Below are 16,391 nucleotides of genomic sequence, written 5' to 3'. Positions count from 1 at the left end.
ACGAGGACAGGCTGCAGGACCTGAACCTGTTCAGCCTCCACAAGAGAAGGCTGAGGGGGGATCTAGTGGCTTGTTACAAACTAGTCAGAGGGGACCAGGCATTGGGGGAGTCCCTGTTCCCCTGAGCACTATCAGGAATAACTAGAAATAACAGTCACAAGCTGGCAGAGGGGAAATTCAGATTAGACATCAGGAGGCACTATTTCACTGTTAGGACGGCTAGGAGCTGGAACGAAATTCCAAGCTAAGTGGTGCTGGCTCCTTCCCTAGGGGTCTTTAAGACACTGCTAGACAATCATTTTGCTGGGGTCGTTTGACCCCAGTACTCTTTCCTGCCATGGCAGGGGGTCAGACCTGATGATCTGTTCAGGTCCCTTCCGACCCTACTGACTATGAAACTACTTTATGGTAAGGGTGGCCAGAATCTGGAATGGGCTTCTGAGGGAGGTGGTGCTCTCCCGTACCTTGGGGGTCTTTAAGAGGGGACTGGACAAGCACCTAACTGGGGTCATATGACCCCAGTGCTCTTTCCTGCCCAGGACAGGGGGTTGGATTCAATGATCTACTGGTGTTCCTTTCAACCCTAACAACTATGAAACTATGAAATCCTGTGTCCCAAATAAGCTGTTAGGTGCAGAATCAGTCAGCCAAACCTTCTGGTTCAACAGAGCTAAATTTTCTTTTTTTTTCATTAAGAACATGGAATCAGATTCTAGCTAGTTCCTTAGTAAGGGAAGGATAGGTGGGGGGGCAGTTAAAATAAAGATCCTCCATTCAAGAATAGCTGTCCAAGACCGTTACAAACAGGTTCCTATGAGGACGCACTACATCTTAAAAAGGCGCTTACAGTAGGTAGAGTGATGGCTTCAACCCTTCAACCAAATATACACTCATCAAGAGGACTAAACAGTTATACACTAGGGAGGTGGGCTTATAAAAATATACTAAATGTACTAGATAGACCACACTGCACTGAGGAGCTTGAAGGGGGCATCCTGCTTCTGAGGCAAAATGCCTCTGGTATTGCTCTGGAACGCTACAAATTCCCACCACCCCAAATAAGGGGCATGACAAATATATACTGTCTAGTTCCTGGTGACCAATAATTCCATGAATAAGGCAGTTATAGCTCAGTTTAAACAAGGTTTTTTTAAAGTTCACTGCAGTTTTATGTGCTACATGTCCTACAACTCAGTGATAGTCCTAACCAGTGGGATCAAATAACATGGTCACATAAATGTTTGTCTTGTTTCATCTTAAAAGTGCCATTTTATATTATATGACTACTTTTCAAGAATTTAAATGTATTTAAATCACTTGGGATATCAAAATGAACATCTTTGCAAAATGGCACTATAATGTGAAAGCCACTTACGAGGCCTTACTTCAAAAACAAGCTGGCTTGATGTTCCAGTGGCTGCATGGCCAGCTACAAAAAACAGTACAAGCTGCATCAACCAGAGAATAAGCTGGCAGCAGGGGATCTCAGGTGAATTGGAAGTTAGGTTCAAAGTTGAGGATGTGCTTAGCTTATCACACAGTGATACAGTTAATGATACATATTAAATTAAAGTGTTTACAAGTCACCCCTAGATACTCAGAAAATGCCTAAAAAAGACAACTCTGAAAATCTAATAAAAATACTGAAATTCTGTTTTGCACAGTGGAAGAAAAAGATATTGTAAATTACTAATTAAATCATCTGTTTCAAAGATTATAAAATTGCAGTATTTGAAACATTTTAGTCAAATTTGAAAAAAAAACTTAATGTCTACTGTCTTTAATTAGAAAAAAAATTAATAAAAATGCTTAATACCATTATGATTATGGTTCTGCTCATAATGATGTCAATATGAATTCTACCACAGATTTCAATGGAGGTGGTTTATCTTTTTTCAGTAGCTGCCATTAATTTCTTTCCAGTTTTGCATAATGCCTAATGAATATTACTGGGCATCCATAAAATAAGAAATATTATACATTGTATTTACTCAAATCTAAAACAACCCTGAATATAAGATGACACCCTCAATAATTAGATCGCTATATGGAAAATTTATAAATTTGTTATAATTTTCCAGGTACAGAATCTAATTATTGGAGGTTTGCCTTGAATTTGTCCCCCTCTTTCTGCTACAGCACAGAAAATAATCTAGGTCATCAGATAGCCCTCTTATCCTCTGCCCCTGCCCCCTAACTTCTTCCACCCTGCTCTCTCTGAGCATATGGAAGTGAGGGGCAAATTTGAAAACACTGGGCATGTCTACTCATGCAATTAATGTGCAGCAATAAATCCCAGTACATATTGATCCAGAGTTTATTGCTCCTGGGCACTGTGTTTGAACATGCTCCCAGGAGCACACCATGTTGAGCCATGTCACAGCAGCCCCTGGTCCATGTGTAGATGCTTGGACATTTCCTGTGGAGCTAATCTCATGTAGATGTGCCCACTGACTTTGAAATAAACACAGCTATAGTAATTTATACATAGGCAAATTATTACAGGTACCCATAGACTTTGTTCATCTAGAATTGATGCATTTCACCTTTTTTGAAACTGCTACAAGCTTTAACACAGGTATTCCATAAACATGTTTTTAAGCGACACTTTTGTATCTATGTGTATACCCAGCAGAATCGACAAGTTTTCAAGCCATGGTGACCCTACAGCTCAGCACTACTTAGTATGTTTGTGTAATCCAGATACCCCTCACAAAGGACCCATGAGCTAATTAGCCCTCCACTCATGACTGGAACCAGGTGTTTGTGTCAGGAGTCTTGGAAGCCTTCAAAAACTTATATGCACATTAGGCATAGAGCAACCTCATCCAGCTTCACCTCATGGAGGACAGGGCCATGCTAATCATATGCACCAGACAGAGAGGGATTCCAGATGAACTATTTGGGACCCCATTTGGTGATGTTAGCCAGACAGTAAGGGTGGGTAAAGAAACAGGAATCACTGCAACTGGGAAGAAAGGAGCAGCTCAACTGTGGGAATGAAGAGGAAGTCAACATGTATTCTGTGTAGTGGCTCACCAAGACTTGAAAAACAGTTGGTGCTAAGGCAGACTGCACATAATGGACATTAGCATATATTAGCATAGGGTGTGTCTGAACCCCCACATCTCCCAGGAGCAGGGGAGACACCAAGATTTAAGGGTGATTGCTTCTCGGCCTCTTGTGAGTTAAAATCAAGTGTAGTAGCTGGGCGAAATAGAGACAACAGGGTGAAGCCGGAGACCTGCTGCCAGGGAGAGAGCCCTACCTATAAAAGAGCAGTGGGGCAGAAGAAAACAATAAAGCAGTTCAGCCTTATCAGTTCTCACTGAGATCTGTGCCAGATGCCAGCACTGAAATGAAGCTGCCTTCATTGGCCAAGGCCACTGACCTGAAAGTTAAAAGCCCAGGGGTCAGACAGGTTAGTGCCCCAGAGGGACACCAGCAGGAGCAGATGCTCATGCTCGTCATGTAGAGGTGTGGTGATTTACTAGACTCCTAGTCAAGGAGTTGACTGAGTTTGATTGAGAGGAAAGCAGACAGAGAAGCTTGCTTCAAGCTACGAGCAAGCAAATGAACATCATAGGAAGGCAAAGAGAAGCCTGACTGGTGAGTGAATGCTACTTGGTGTTGCCCTCAGGGAACAGAGAAGAGGGAAACTTTAAAGAAACCAGTTTATGGGAGGGCAGTTTCCCCAGTGAGAGAGTAATCTAGTGGCCAAGTCAAGAGACTGTGTGAGGCAGGTTCAGGCTCACCGACTGATATGCTGATAAGCTAATCCCAAGAAGCTAACTCAGACACTTAGTTGAATACCAGCTAAAGTTTAAAGCCTTGTGAGTGAATTGAGAGGGAATATACCCTGGATGTCAGGGCAGGAAATAAGAACTGACCAGCTATGGAGAAACCCATGAAAGCTTAAGAAACATCCAACTAGTATGAGGACAGATGATGAGCTAGTGCATATCATGAAAAGTTTATTGAAGTAGAGTGCATGCTTTAAGCAGACACTGTATTAAAGTACCTTTGAACATCTGGTGTGGTAAGGACAGGGTATAGGGGTTGGTGGGGAGCCCTGTGAACAGACGGGAAGCCATAATCTGGTTGCAGTGAGATTTATTAGGCACGCCTCCCAATATTTACTTTCTCTTTTGGAATTTTCTTTAATATCAAAGGTGTGGCAGGAACGTACATAAGAGGACTGTCAGATACTGGGGAATCTGGTGGCAGCTTATACCACACATTAGCCTCAAAAGCTTAAATGCACTTTTACTGGGGCAGCAAAAGGGAGCGGGTGGCAAGATGAGAAATATACAAAGGAAAACAAGTGGGAGGATGGGGAATGCCAAACAGAGCTGTTTATTTACACAAAATTCATCAGAATGTAGATGGTGTAGATATAAGGGGAATAGAAAATGGCAGGAATTTGTCAGTACTTAGCAGGAAAAGTCTCAAGGACATGGGAAAGAGGGAAGGAGGAACGGAAAAGGCCTTGGGCTTGGACACCCCCTGCCCACTATGCAAGAGCAGAGAAGTTTATAGTACAATATGCATTGTTAGAAGGGAGCCTGATGAAACGGGAAAATAGTAAAAGCTTTGAAAGGAATGTAAAGGACAGAGGCAAAATAACACACGTGGAGAACCTGACTGAGAGTCACTCAGCCAGCCAAAGTGTGGAAGGGGATGTGGGAAGCACAGGCAAAGAGGGAACCTGTAGAAATCACGTAGATGATGGTGCAGAATGTATTAATGGTAGGGGAGAGGTTATGAAGATGGAGATTACACAGATCAGAAAAATGCCCAAGGGAAAACTGAGAACAAAGAGCTAGTTTGCCACTTGTTTTGGAAGGGTAGATATGCAGAGAAGGTATGGAAGAGGGTGGGGAGGTCTCCAAAGAGAACCCAATCGAGTAATGTACTGACATACAAGATGGCAATGCACAGACTGGACCAAAGAGAGAAAATGAGCTGGCACATGAGACTGTTGATAATGTGCAGGAGAGTGGCCATCTGGAAGATGCAGACCCTATTGGTGAACACCACAAGAAAGCGTGCATCTATCCATTCATCTCTATTGACAGAGATGAAGAGGAGCTGGGAGCAATGAGTGCGACGAACAAGTGGAGATTAAAAGACTGGGGAACGCTGTTCTGGAAAAATTCTGGGCAGGGGGAGGGGGAGCAGGGGGAATTACAGAACGGGTTGGGAAGAAACTGATGAAAGCATGACAAGTAAGGCCATTTGAAGAGACGTAAGTAGTAAGGGAAGCCTGTTAGGCAGTTATATTAGAAGCGGTATAGAAACGTTAATATGATGTGAAATAAAAGGCAATGTTGATTGTTTAAAATGGATAAACCACAGGAGGGGAGATGTTTCTTGGTAAGGCTGTATGAAAACAAGAGGCAGATGATGCCAGAGGATAAGCAGCACATACATGGATAAAACAGTAGATGTCAAAGGACATAAATGAGGAGATTCCATGTTAGTTTGGGGAAATGTTTTATGTAAAGTGATGTATACTCTTTTGTTTTTAATGTGGGGCGGGGAGAGAGATTTTGATTTTATATATATCTACCTCTCCCAGGACCTGAACAACCTGCATAAGCTTCACAAATCCTCCTTTAAATTGCAATCTTATCTAATCTATTCTTGCAGTAGGTTCCTACCAACACTTCTGCCCAGTGTGCGTCATGTCTTACATAGTCATGCTCAGTGTTGGCTGCATTTAATCAACTTCATACTTCATTTCCATTACTGAGCACGTTGCTTTTGGCAGCAGTTTAGTGATAGCCAATATTTTTAAAGAGGTTGCTGAGTATGCAGTTATAAGATAAGGGGCTTTTCCTCTGTGCTGACTGTGGAGGGAAACCACATCTTATATTTGAGTAAATACAATATTCTCTTAGTAGAAGGTATAGTTTGATTAATTCAGTTATATTATCTGAGAGTGATAACTGTACAGCTTTTAACACTAATAACTATATTTCATTTTGCACTTTAATAAATGTGGACATAGACAGAAACTGTATCATAATTACCTATTCAATTATGCAAAGACAACTTTAATTAGCTGTTGTTAAATTTAAACTTTATATAAAAAATGTACATGTAATATAGACTACAATGTTGCGTGATGACACAGTAAGCAAAATATACCTGTGTGTGAGATTTACTTGATACTTTATGCAACTTTTATTAGAATATAATGTTCTATATACAAGTATCTATATAAATTTATAGATAATTCCATGGTATAAATTAAGTTATTGAATTTAAAATTAAAATCCCAAATTGATTCCTACTTCTAAAAAATATAATAAACTGCTACTTACCAGTAAACACTTGGATGATAAGTAAATCAATTTTAAAATTATTCTTATACTGCATTAGAGCAGGATACTGCTTCCACCAAGGTCAGTGAAAGTTTTCCCATGTCATTTATGGGCAGAGGCAAAATTTTATTAAAACTATGTTGGGTACATTTCACACACAGCTTTATTTTCCTGTGATCAAATAAAAATACTATAAAAGAAACAAAGAGAGAAAATGAAAAAATAGTGAATACTATCGTACCGATTTCCACGGTCCCCGATGCCATGAAACATCACCAGGACAAGAATGCACATTACATTGTGCTATATGTGGTGGCTTGTCTAGAAGTTCACAGTTTTGATCACTCAACATTTGGCCATTAGGAAGTTGACAAATCACTAGTCTTGTCTTTATTCCATCTCCACATGTTTGAGTACACTATAAAATAAACAAATGTATGTAGTTGAACATTCTTACTGACATTGTTTTCATGTACCACTAAGCCAAACGTTTATCAGTAAGTGGTCACTGTTATTTAATACTTGTTTTATGTGAATGTCTGCTTGCCCCCAACACTTTGTTACCTCACTATAGTAGATATTCTATCCATACAAAATGAACATGGCCCTATAAAAAACTTTTAAAAGATAAAGGCATGACAGCTACTCCAGGCCAGCTGCCATGTGCACACCCTTACCTCCCAGTAAATGAAAGTTACTCCCTTTCACTGAAGCATAAGCTGCCAATGGTTAGTTTTGATTTATCATGGGGTAAGAAAATGCACACAGAGTTGTTACGGAATTGGTGACCTGCTATAAATCCACAGCATTGTTTATCTCATGGTAACATGTTCATGTCCATTTTGTGTGGGTAGAACATTTAGTGCTAGAGAGTCAGGCCCAAAGATGCAAAAAAATCATTCAAATTGCATTGTATTTCTCCTATTAAAATTCAGAATTTGAATGAAAAAACATCAACAATGTAAAGAATTCAAAAAATGCTGACAATCTTTACATGGTTAGTGTGGTACCCAGGATTGAAGAAAAATGAACAGAGTTAGGTGAATGGAGTCAAATTAACCCCAAATGGATTGTCTATTTTTTCAATTGTACATGTAGTGCTTAGAACAAAACATATGGTCACATTCTGTATTGCTCATACATTTGATAGAGAACCACTTCCTTGCTTTCAGAATTGAAATAATTCATGGACACCTAGGCAATTAAAGAGGTAGAAGTATCCAGACTACTGGGCTTGTATCTTCCAAAAGTCACCTTATTTCTTCCTCTAAAATACCATATCAGGTTTCTTTGACTCACTTTTATCTCTAAGATATCACTTTCAGTGTGGGGTTATTTTCTTCCAGGCTATCAATTTACAGCTCCAACTCAGTATTTTTTTTTATCTACCCTGTCCATCACAGGCAGTGAATATAATACTTTGTGTTGTAGTATTGCTGTAGTGTTATAGTAATCATGATGGTCAAAGGAATATGCGACAAGCCAGACTTGTTTAGGTAGTTTCTTTTATTGGACCAACTTGCTGCTCAGTTTTACAGTACAGGCAACCCTTGCCATTTGTGGGGGATACATTCTGGTATCCCCCACAAATGGCGAAATCTGTGAATAAAGCACTGCGTTCATGAATGTAGTCTGAGTTCATGAATGCAGTCTGCGTTCATGAACGCAGTGCCCCCGGTGGCTGGAAGGAGGGAATGGGACACGGCTCCGGTAGTAGCATGGCGGTGGTGGTGGGAGCATGGCAGCAGTAAGCGGAGAGCTCCTGAGGAGCTCCTGTAAGTGTATAAAGTGTATTTAAAAAGCAGGTTCAGCATTCACAAATATTTGTGAATATTTGAAACTGCAAATGCCGAACTCGCGAATAGCAAGGGTTTCCTGTATATTTCCAAGGAAAATTTTCACTTATTTCACCTTCTTGTATCCACTTTCCTGATGGTGGCCATTAGACAATGATTTTTGTGGCAAAGCTTCTCTCACAACTTTTTTGCAATGGAAAATAACTGTTCGTCATGCCTAATTCAAGACTTTATTGATGTAAAGTGCTCATTTAGACATTTTTACAATAATATCTAATTAGGCTGATGAATAATGTTCTCACTGAACTATTGTTTATATATGGTAACCAAATTCTAACACAGTAAAAACTGGCACACATTTACTTCTTAAATTCAAGCCTGGCAAGACCATATTTGTATTGCAAACACTGTTTAAAAAAAATAAGCAGCAAATTTAAATATTTGGCTTTTTTTTTTTAAGATTAGTGAAATATTTACCCTTCCACTTAATAAAATACAGTTGTGTCAGGTGTTGGCAATGTTTTTGGGCAGAGTGCCCAAAACACCTGCAACCTCGACTTGTAAGATGTTGGTATCGGAGAAGATGGTAGGAGAGCCATGAGGGCCCAATTCTTGTTGTGGCAGTGCATCCCCAGCCCCTTCCTCACTGGGTTGCCTACCCCTGAGTTACATACTAAATCTAATAGTTGTTTTAAAATAAGTAAAATAATCGTACTTCTCCCCAGTTCCCATAGTTCCATCGTGGGCAGGGTCCAGAATCACAGTGCCTCGATTCTGGTGGTTTTGTTGCCTCATCACAGTACCTAGCACTTCTTCCATCCTCATCTTGACACACTACAACCCGATGGTGGAATCCATGTGCACAAGTACTAGAGCACTAGTAAATTAATATGCAAACATATATCATTGTCAGTTGTTCGGGAAATTCAAAATGTATAATATATTCCTTAATAGTTTGAAAATTGGAAATCTGCAGTGAAGTATAAATAAAAAATTTAACCTTGTAATTATCCACCAAAGAAAATTATGTTTTTAGTTATAAAATTTTACTTTAAAAATATTTGCTTTTAAATAAAAATATACATTAAATATACTAAATATGTATAGTACTACAAAGTTAATTTCAGAAAAATTCAGAAACATTCATACATTTCAGACTTGTTAAAAAAGATAAGAGAACTCAACAGTTCATGCAGAATTATAAGCATAGTTAATAAATTTTAACAATTTGCTTACTGCTCCCCATGGTCCTGTTCTCCACTGGTATCCACTGACAGGAGGATGATTCCATTGATTTATATTCTTTTGTGGATGATGGCCCTTGTGGATTGGAGGGTAATCAAGTTCTGGAAAATGTCTTGGACGGTAATTCGTTTTAGGAATCTGACGATAAACTGGCAGGCACGGTGGCATGTTACACTCTTGTTCATGAGCAGGCCGGACTTCAGGATCACAGTAATTCTCGTTGATTTGTTGATGGTAATGGATGCAGACAACTTGTCTTGTTACTATTCCACTATCACACGTAACTGAACACTGACCAAAAATTAACCCAATATTTGTGATGCAACATCAGACATCAGTAACCAAAGACATTTATGTTTTCTTTTGAAGTAAGAAACAAACTTATTTTTTTCCAAAGTAGGGACAGTATCTTCATCCATTTCCTTTGGTCACTAATATAATAAAATATTAAATGAGAATGACAATACTTACAGGTGACCAATTTCCAACTTGCCAGTCTCCACATGGACTAAAACAGGTTGAAATATCAGCTGGTCTCGGTAAGTGTGCACAAAATGATTCATCAGCAACTCCACCATGAGCGTCTCTACAACTTACATAGCGAGCCTGACTACCCTTTCCACATGATGCAGAGCACTATGAAAGAGAACAATACATGTAGATCACATTTTATTTGATAAGAATACTCCAAATTAACTTGCAAAAAAAGGTAAAAGTTTTACTATATGAAGTCAACACCAATCTAATTTGGTCTCAGAAGAAAATGTGTTTAGACATCCTAATGCAGAAAATACAGGTGTTTCAACTCAGAGCAGCAAACCACTGAGATCCCTCAATAAGAAGACTTTAAGGGCTCCCAAGGAAAAGTGCATGTGTGTCTGAATTCCCACATCTCTCAGGAGCTGAAACACTTGACACAGTACCTCCTTTCAACTGTAATCAGAGCACTTGGGGCTGAAATCTATTTTGCCTGGAGGATGACCAAAGCACAGTTTGAGTTTAACTCTTGAGTTATTTGGTTACTGTGTAGGAGTGTGATCAAGGAGTGTTACCAAAAGGACTATTACCTCATCTGGGCGCACCAATGCTCCTGTTATAGGAATATGATTGCCTTCCAGAGACATGAAAATATCTCTCTATTCCTATAATGGGAGCACATACACGTCTATCTGGGGTAACAGAATCACTCCTATGGTAACTCAAAATTAGTTTCAAGCTGCACTTTGGTAATCCACTAAGTCTCCCTTTAATCCTTCTTTTGAGGGCAGGCAGCCAGCATCAGCCCAGGAATCAGGAGGTCAGGGTTCTAGGCCCCTCCACAGTCTGACATGATTCAAACCCACATCTCCGACTCCCAGCAGAGCGTCCTGACAATCAGGCTATAGACCTTTATCTCTCTTGTTGAAGCTGGGCCTCTGGATGGCCACAACTACAAAAGACAGGAAGCCAGCAAGACAGCATGTTTTTGTAACCTAGTTATTATAACATTCTGTTGAAGTAAGGGAGACCTGAGTGCTAGCCACTGTAACTAAGAATCTTTTATATATTTAATATTATAACATCTTTGGCTAAAAAAAAAAAAACAGAAATAACCCTTGGGCTCTAACCACTCAGCTGCTGGGCAACAGGAAAGCATAACCATCACTGGTGATCTTTTTTAGCTAAATTCAATGTGAATTTGCAATGCTGCAGGACTGGCTACCAGACCAGGTTCTTCCAGAGACTTGGATGCCCCAGCAACACATTGAATCACAATACAGCACACACAAGGGTGTGGCAACCAGGTGGTCTAACTGTATTACTTCTGAGTATGCTTAGAAAATCAAGCATAGCCCCTCTAATTTTTGGCAGCCCAAAGGAATATACTTAGGCACCTACTAAGTTCTGTGGCTTATGACCCAGGACAAAACTGGATCACTCTTTGGAATTTTGGTGCCTAAATGCTGCCTACATCCCATTTAAGCACCTGGAAGACCGAACTGAATCATGTACTAGGCCAGATTCTAAACTGGGGGGAAAGCCCTGGTAGTGTGGTTCTTGTCGAGTCATTCTATCAGGATATAAGGAATGACATTTTACTGGGAGATCCTGGCCTCATACAGATTATAAAGGAGTGATGGGCTTTGGAACGGAGATGCTCAACCACAGCTATCTCATAGGACCACATGTTAATCATAATTATTAAAATATATTTTTTCTATATTAGATATTTTTATATATTTAGTGTATTCTAGTACTTTTTAATTATTTTACACTTATATTAATCTCTTGACATAATGATATGAGATATTTAGGGCCAGATTTCTATGAACAGACACAACAACTGTAGTAAAATCAAAAGATACTGATATTCGTTATGACATAACTGTCATATCTGCATGATTCTGCAGCAATACAAGTTTAGCAAAAACACTCTCACTTTAACCCTGGTTTATTTAGGCTAGGGACAATCATTACACATAAACTGGTTTAAGTGATTAGAAACTGGTTTAAACCTGTAATTGAACATAAGCTCAGTGCACATAAACCAGTTTGAAAATGGCTGAAACTGGTTTCAGATAAACCTGGTTGAATGTAGTATCAGATTTAATAGATTTGGGTCAAATCAGTTTATGCAATGTCTGTTCCAGACCCATTCCTGGTTTAAGTTAAACCAGTTTCCTCCAGCATCCCGACATGCTCTCTGGGCTGGGCTGTCTGCTTCAGACAGCAGACCTAGCCCAGCCCCCCTGCTCCCTGGCCAGACCTCCAGCAGAGACTGCACATACAGCAGAGTCTACCTGGCTTCTCCCTGCTCCACTCCCCCTCACTGCTCACTACTCAAGCAGGGATCCCCCACTGCCTTCCTCCCATCTCCCACAGCATGGACCTGAGCCCCATGGACCCTAAGCACATGCTATATTAGCTAATGCTGAGAGGTGTCTGTGTGTGCGTGTCTCCAATTTCACAGACAGAACAGTGTCCGCTTAGGGCTTTTTAGAGCTAATCAAAAGGCCAACTGTTTAAAAAGAGCTTGAACTAATAGATAGAGGCTATTGTTTTGCTGATGGGGAGATAAACACTTATCACACAAGGATTCTGGTTTTCTCCGAGTTAAAAAAAAAGTAACCCCAACTCAACATTTTTCCATGATTAAAATGAAACATCATTACATATATATCTATATATCAGTGGTGTTTCATTTAAATCATGGGAAAATGGGGAGTTGGGGTTACTTGTTTTTTAACTAAAACTTGGGGATTTTTTTAAATCAGAGAAAACTGGGATTCCTAGTTATCAGCCCCCTGCTGGCTTGCTTGCCTGACAGTTTGCTGCAGACAGTATAAAGAACCAGGGAGGGAGACTGAAAAGCTCGGCAGATGCACACACTGCATGCCCTGCCCCCCACTTGTCTTAGAGTACTAACCCAGGGCTGGGGCTGGCAACCCTCGAGCAACCAGCAGGGAAAAGTCAGGGATGGTGTAGGCAGACCTCCCTAATCAGAGGTCTTGCCCAGGCCTGGCCACACCCTCCCCCATCTCAGCACTATAAAAGGGAAGAGAAAGCTACTCTAGCATCCTCCAGCTTCTAGCCTGAGCCACTGCAGGCATGTGCCTGAATTTGCTCAGTCCAGAGAGAATGTCTGTATGGTTACAAACCAGTTTAGTTTAGCCAGGTTAGACTAACCTGCAAAGGCTGAATCAATTCAAGTTCAGGCTTTTTGAATGTCTGTCCCTAGGTTTAGGGTCAAAGTAATAAAACAGAAGCTCTCCCCCTCCTTTTAAAAGTTGCTAAAAAGGACTTTTGTCCATATGGTCAGTAACTTGTTCTTGTTTCACACAAGCAGAACTCTGATGTTTTCATATCTCAAAAGCCACCTTTAAATTCAGATAAATGTTTTTGAATTACAGTATGTCAACCCATGCTCAATTTCAGCACATTCTGCAATATTACACAGCTAAATCAGTGGAGCATAAATATAAATCATAGCCTCTCCTAGTTATACACTTTGAGAGTAGCAGATATATATATAACATATGCCTGCTACATTATTTCAAGTGTTCATATATCACTGAAATCAAAAATCATTTTCATGAGAGTTCTCAAAACATTTTTTTCAGTGGAGGTGCTTATATCCAAAATTACAACTTGAAATCTTCATACTGGCAGTACAGTAGATTAAACAAACAGCATGTATAAATATTACTTTTATAATTGAAAAAGTCTATTTTTTTACTCTGTGCTTCACATCAGATCAATTAATATTTAACAAATTTACTGCAGAAACTTCATCTTTTGAGGAAGCCACCCCTAGAAAATTCCAGCATGAAAACTCACATTAAAGAAAATTCTAATCAATGGACAAAAGGGAGAGAATGGAAACTGTTATGCCAGCTTAAGTATAGCAGCTTAAGTAAGGGCCCTTATAGTGCCTACTATAATATTACATACTGGGGTCCATGATCCATATCTCCATTGAGTCACCTTGCTCATTTGAATGACAGGAAGTGATGTTGTCCATAATTTTGCAGTTTCTGGACAAGGTGACATTTCACAGTCCTGTGCAAAATAAGAATAATGTAAACCTTAAAAACAGTTTTCAAAACTGCAAAGAAAAAAACCAAACTCATGTTGAAAAAAGAAGCATCACACCTTGTTAAATCTAATTTTCAGCCATACCATGCTGTTCTGTGGTTTTATTCAAACTTTTATCTTGAGATAATGGGCAGAAGTAAACTTTGTTAAGGCTAACAATAACCCAGTAACTTAACAATAACTATACCATATAAAACTCTATCTGTTAGCTTGCTTGGTGGTAGTGGCATAGACATAGCAGGGGTGACTATCTATCTTGCAGCCATGGACAGCAAGAACAAAATGAGTACAGACTGAACCTAGCCTATCATCTATATACTTCATTAAGCAGCTATGTACTAGACAAAGCTAAGTACACAATAGACATTGCTGTCTGAAACATTCCGTTCTTACACACAAAGGCTCATGAACTCCAAGAGCAGAATCTGCATGGCAATCACTTCACATACAGCTTAATTTCTACATTTCAGCTACTTAACTACATGCTTGGTGCATCTACACATGCAATTAATGTGACTAAATATACTCCGGCTCAAACTGAGCTGAAGTAAACTAATCCCAACATTACTGTCTACACATGCATTTAAGTGCAGGATTTACTGCACTGCCAGATACCACTTGTATCTGACAGAACTATCCAGCAGCACAGCCCTAATTTTTGTGCACATGTGGAGGGTGATGCTTTACAGTGAAGCAAAGTAGTTTGCTATGCAGTAAAGTGTCTCATGTAGATGAGCCCACTTTTACTTTTGGAAGTATTTTCTATGAAGTCTCTTTCTGAAGTTCAATTTTATCCTCCTGCTGCTTCCACTTAAATGCCTTACCTGAGGACAAATGGAACCTTTTTCTTTGTGCTTCTTGAGCTGATAACAAAACTCTGACCTTGAGACTTGCTTGGCCTCTAGATATCTAACACATAATGGCTGGATTATAAGGGGTATACACAGCCATTATGTCCTCCTGGACTTTAACATTGCTTTATTAAAAGGAATCAAAAAGCCTGACTGTGTTCAATAGTTATTATGGGAAAGTGCAGTTTTTAGATTAAAAGCATCACATAGTTTAGGAACCTTGGATAAAAGGAAAAGGCAAAGAACCAAGTTCGTGCAATTTTATACAACTAACTATATTATCTTCAGAACAATATTCACCATTTGTTCCCTCAAATAATCATTTTCCCTCTCTTAGCTAAATATAATTAGAATTCCAAAACTGAATATAAAAGCAAGTGAATGAAAACACGAAGTCTACCATAGGGCTCAAGTGGTCACTGTATCTGCGTGCGTGCGTGCGTGCGAGAGAGAGAGAGTGTGCACACTCCAAACATCTCAGCAATCTGGAATTAATCAAAACATCCTTTTGGATGATGGAACAGGTTGGGCACTCTTAGTTACAGACAGACTATTCTGGGTATACCTCCAGTCACAAGAATCCTTTTCTCTGGATTAGCCACTACTAAAGCACAGAGGAGAAACAGTTAGTTAGTTAGTTAGTTAGTTAGTTAGTTAGTTTCAGCATCTTTTTCCCAGGCACCAAACAGCAGAGAGGCTATATTTATTTAATGGTTAATATATTTTGTAATAAAAATTGTTCAACTTTTTCTCAGACTCAGATGTTTTACTTACTTGGCTATCTCTAGGACGGGTAGCAGCACTGCACTCCCTATCATCCTCTGAAATAACTCTGTAATTGCCAGTAACACACTTGACTGCACGCATCTGGTATCCATGTCCACATGTCACAGCACACTGAAAGCCAACAATTATGCATGCTTAATATACTCTTAGATCTAATAATCGTTTACCAATTTTGATGAATAGCTCTATTTTTAAACTACTCATGTAACATGAACAAGAACTTAATTTAGAAATAATTACTTTTGCACATATTTGGGGAGTTTTGTTTGCTTTACTAAAATTATTCTAATGATAATTTAACAGATGGAATAACTTTAATAATGGGCAATAATTCTGAATATATATTCCCTAACAGTAAATTTACAAATCTAATACATATTAGTAATCACAGTAAATACATGTGCAGATGTCTAGTTGGGAGGAAGTATCAGGTGAGTACATCCTCAGGGGTCCATCCTGGATCCAGTATTGCTTAATATTTTAATTAATGAGTTGGATGATGGGATCAAGTTCACGCTTAGCAAATCTGTGGATGACATCAAGTTGGGTGGAATTAAATACACTCTGGAGGGTAAGGCTAGGATCCAGAATGACCTGGGTAGACTAGAAAATGGTCCACAATCAACCAGATGAAATTGAACTATGACAAGTGCAAAGTCCTGCATTTGGAACAAAATAACTGCATGCACAGATACAGGTTATAAATAATTGGCTAGGCTACAGAGAAGGATGTGGGGGTTAAAACAGACCAAAGGTCTCCAACCTTTTTATGGTGAACATCATTTTTTGGCACCCCAGGATCTACCCCC

General features: G+C 39.4%; 1 protein-coding gene across 1 annotated transcript in view; it reads right to left on the bottom strand.

Moving 5' to 3' along the window:
- ADAMTS20 (ADAM metallopeptidase with thrombospondin type 1 motif 20) overlaps positions 1-16,391 on the bottom strand; it is a 180,898-nt gene that overhangs the window by 77,912 nt on the left and 86,595 nt on the right. The window contains exons 23-28 of the mRNA XM_019543950.1: positions 15,571-15,693; positions 13,802-13,909; positions 9,842-10,006; positions 9,362-9,661; positions 8,841-9,002; positions 6,571-6,747 (exon numbers count right to left, since the gene is read on the bottom strand). Coding sequence (XP_019399495.1) covers positions 6,571-6,747; positions 8,841-9,002; positions 9,362-9,661; positions 9,842-10,006; positions 13,802-13,909; positions 15,571-15,693 — 1,035 coding nt within the window. The remainder of the gene's footprint in view (positions 1-6,570; positions 6,748-8,840; positions 9,003-9,361; positions 9,662-9,841; positions 10,007-13,801; positions 13,910-15,570; positions 15,694-16,391) is intronic.

This window comes from Crocodylus porosus, unplaced genomic scaffold (assembly GCF_001723895.1).
Source record: "Crocodylus porosus isolate Cpor-Errol unplaced genomic scaffold, CroPor_comp1, whole genome shotgun sequence".
NCBI lineage: Eukaryota > Metazoa > Chordata > Crocodylia > Crocodylidae > Crocodylus > Crocodylus porosus.
The sequence above is the reverse complement of the archived record's forward strand: the minus strand, read 5'-3'. Positions and strand labels throughout refer to the sequence as shown.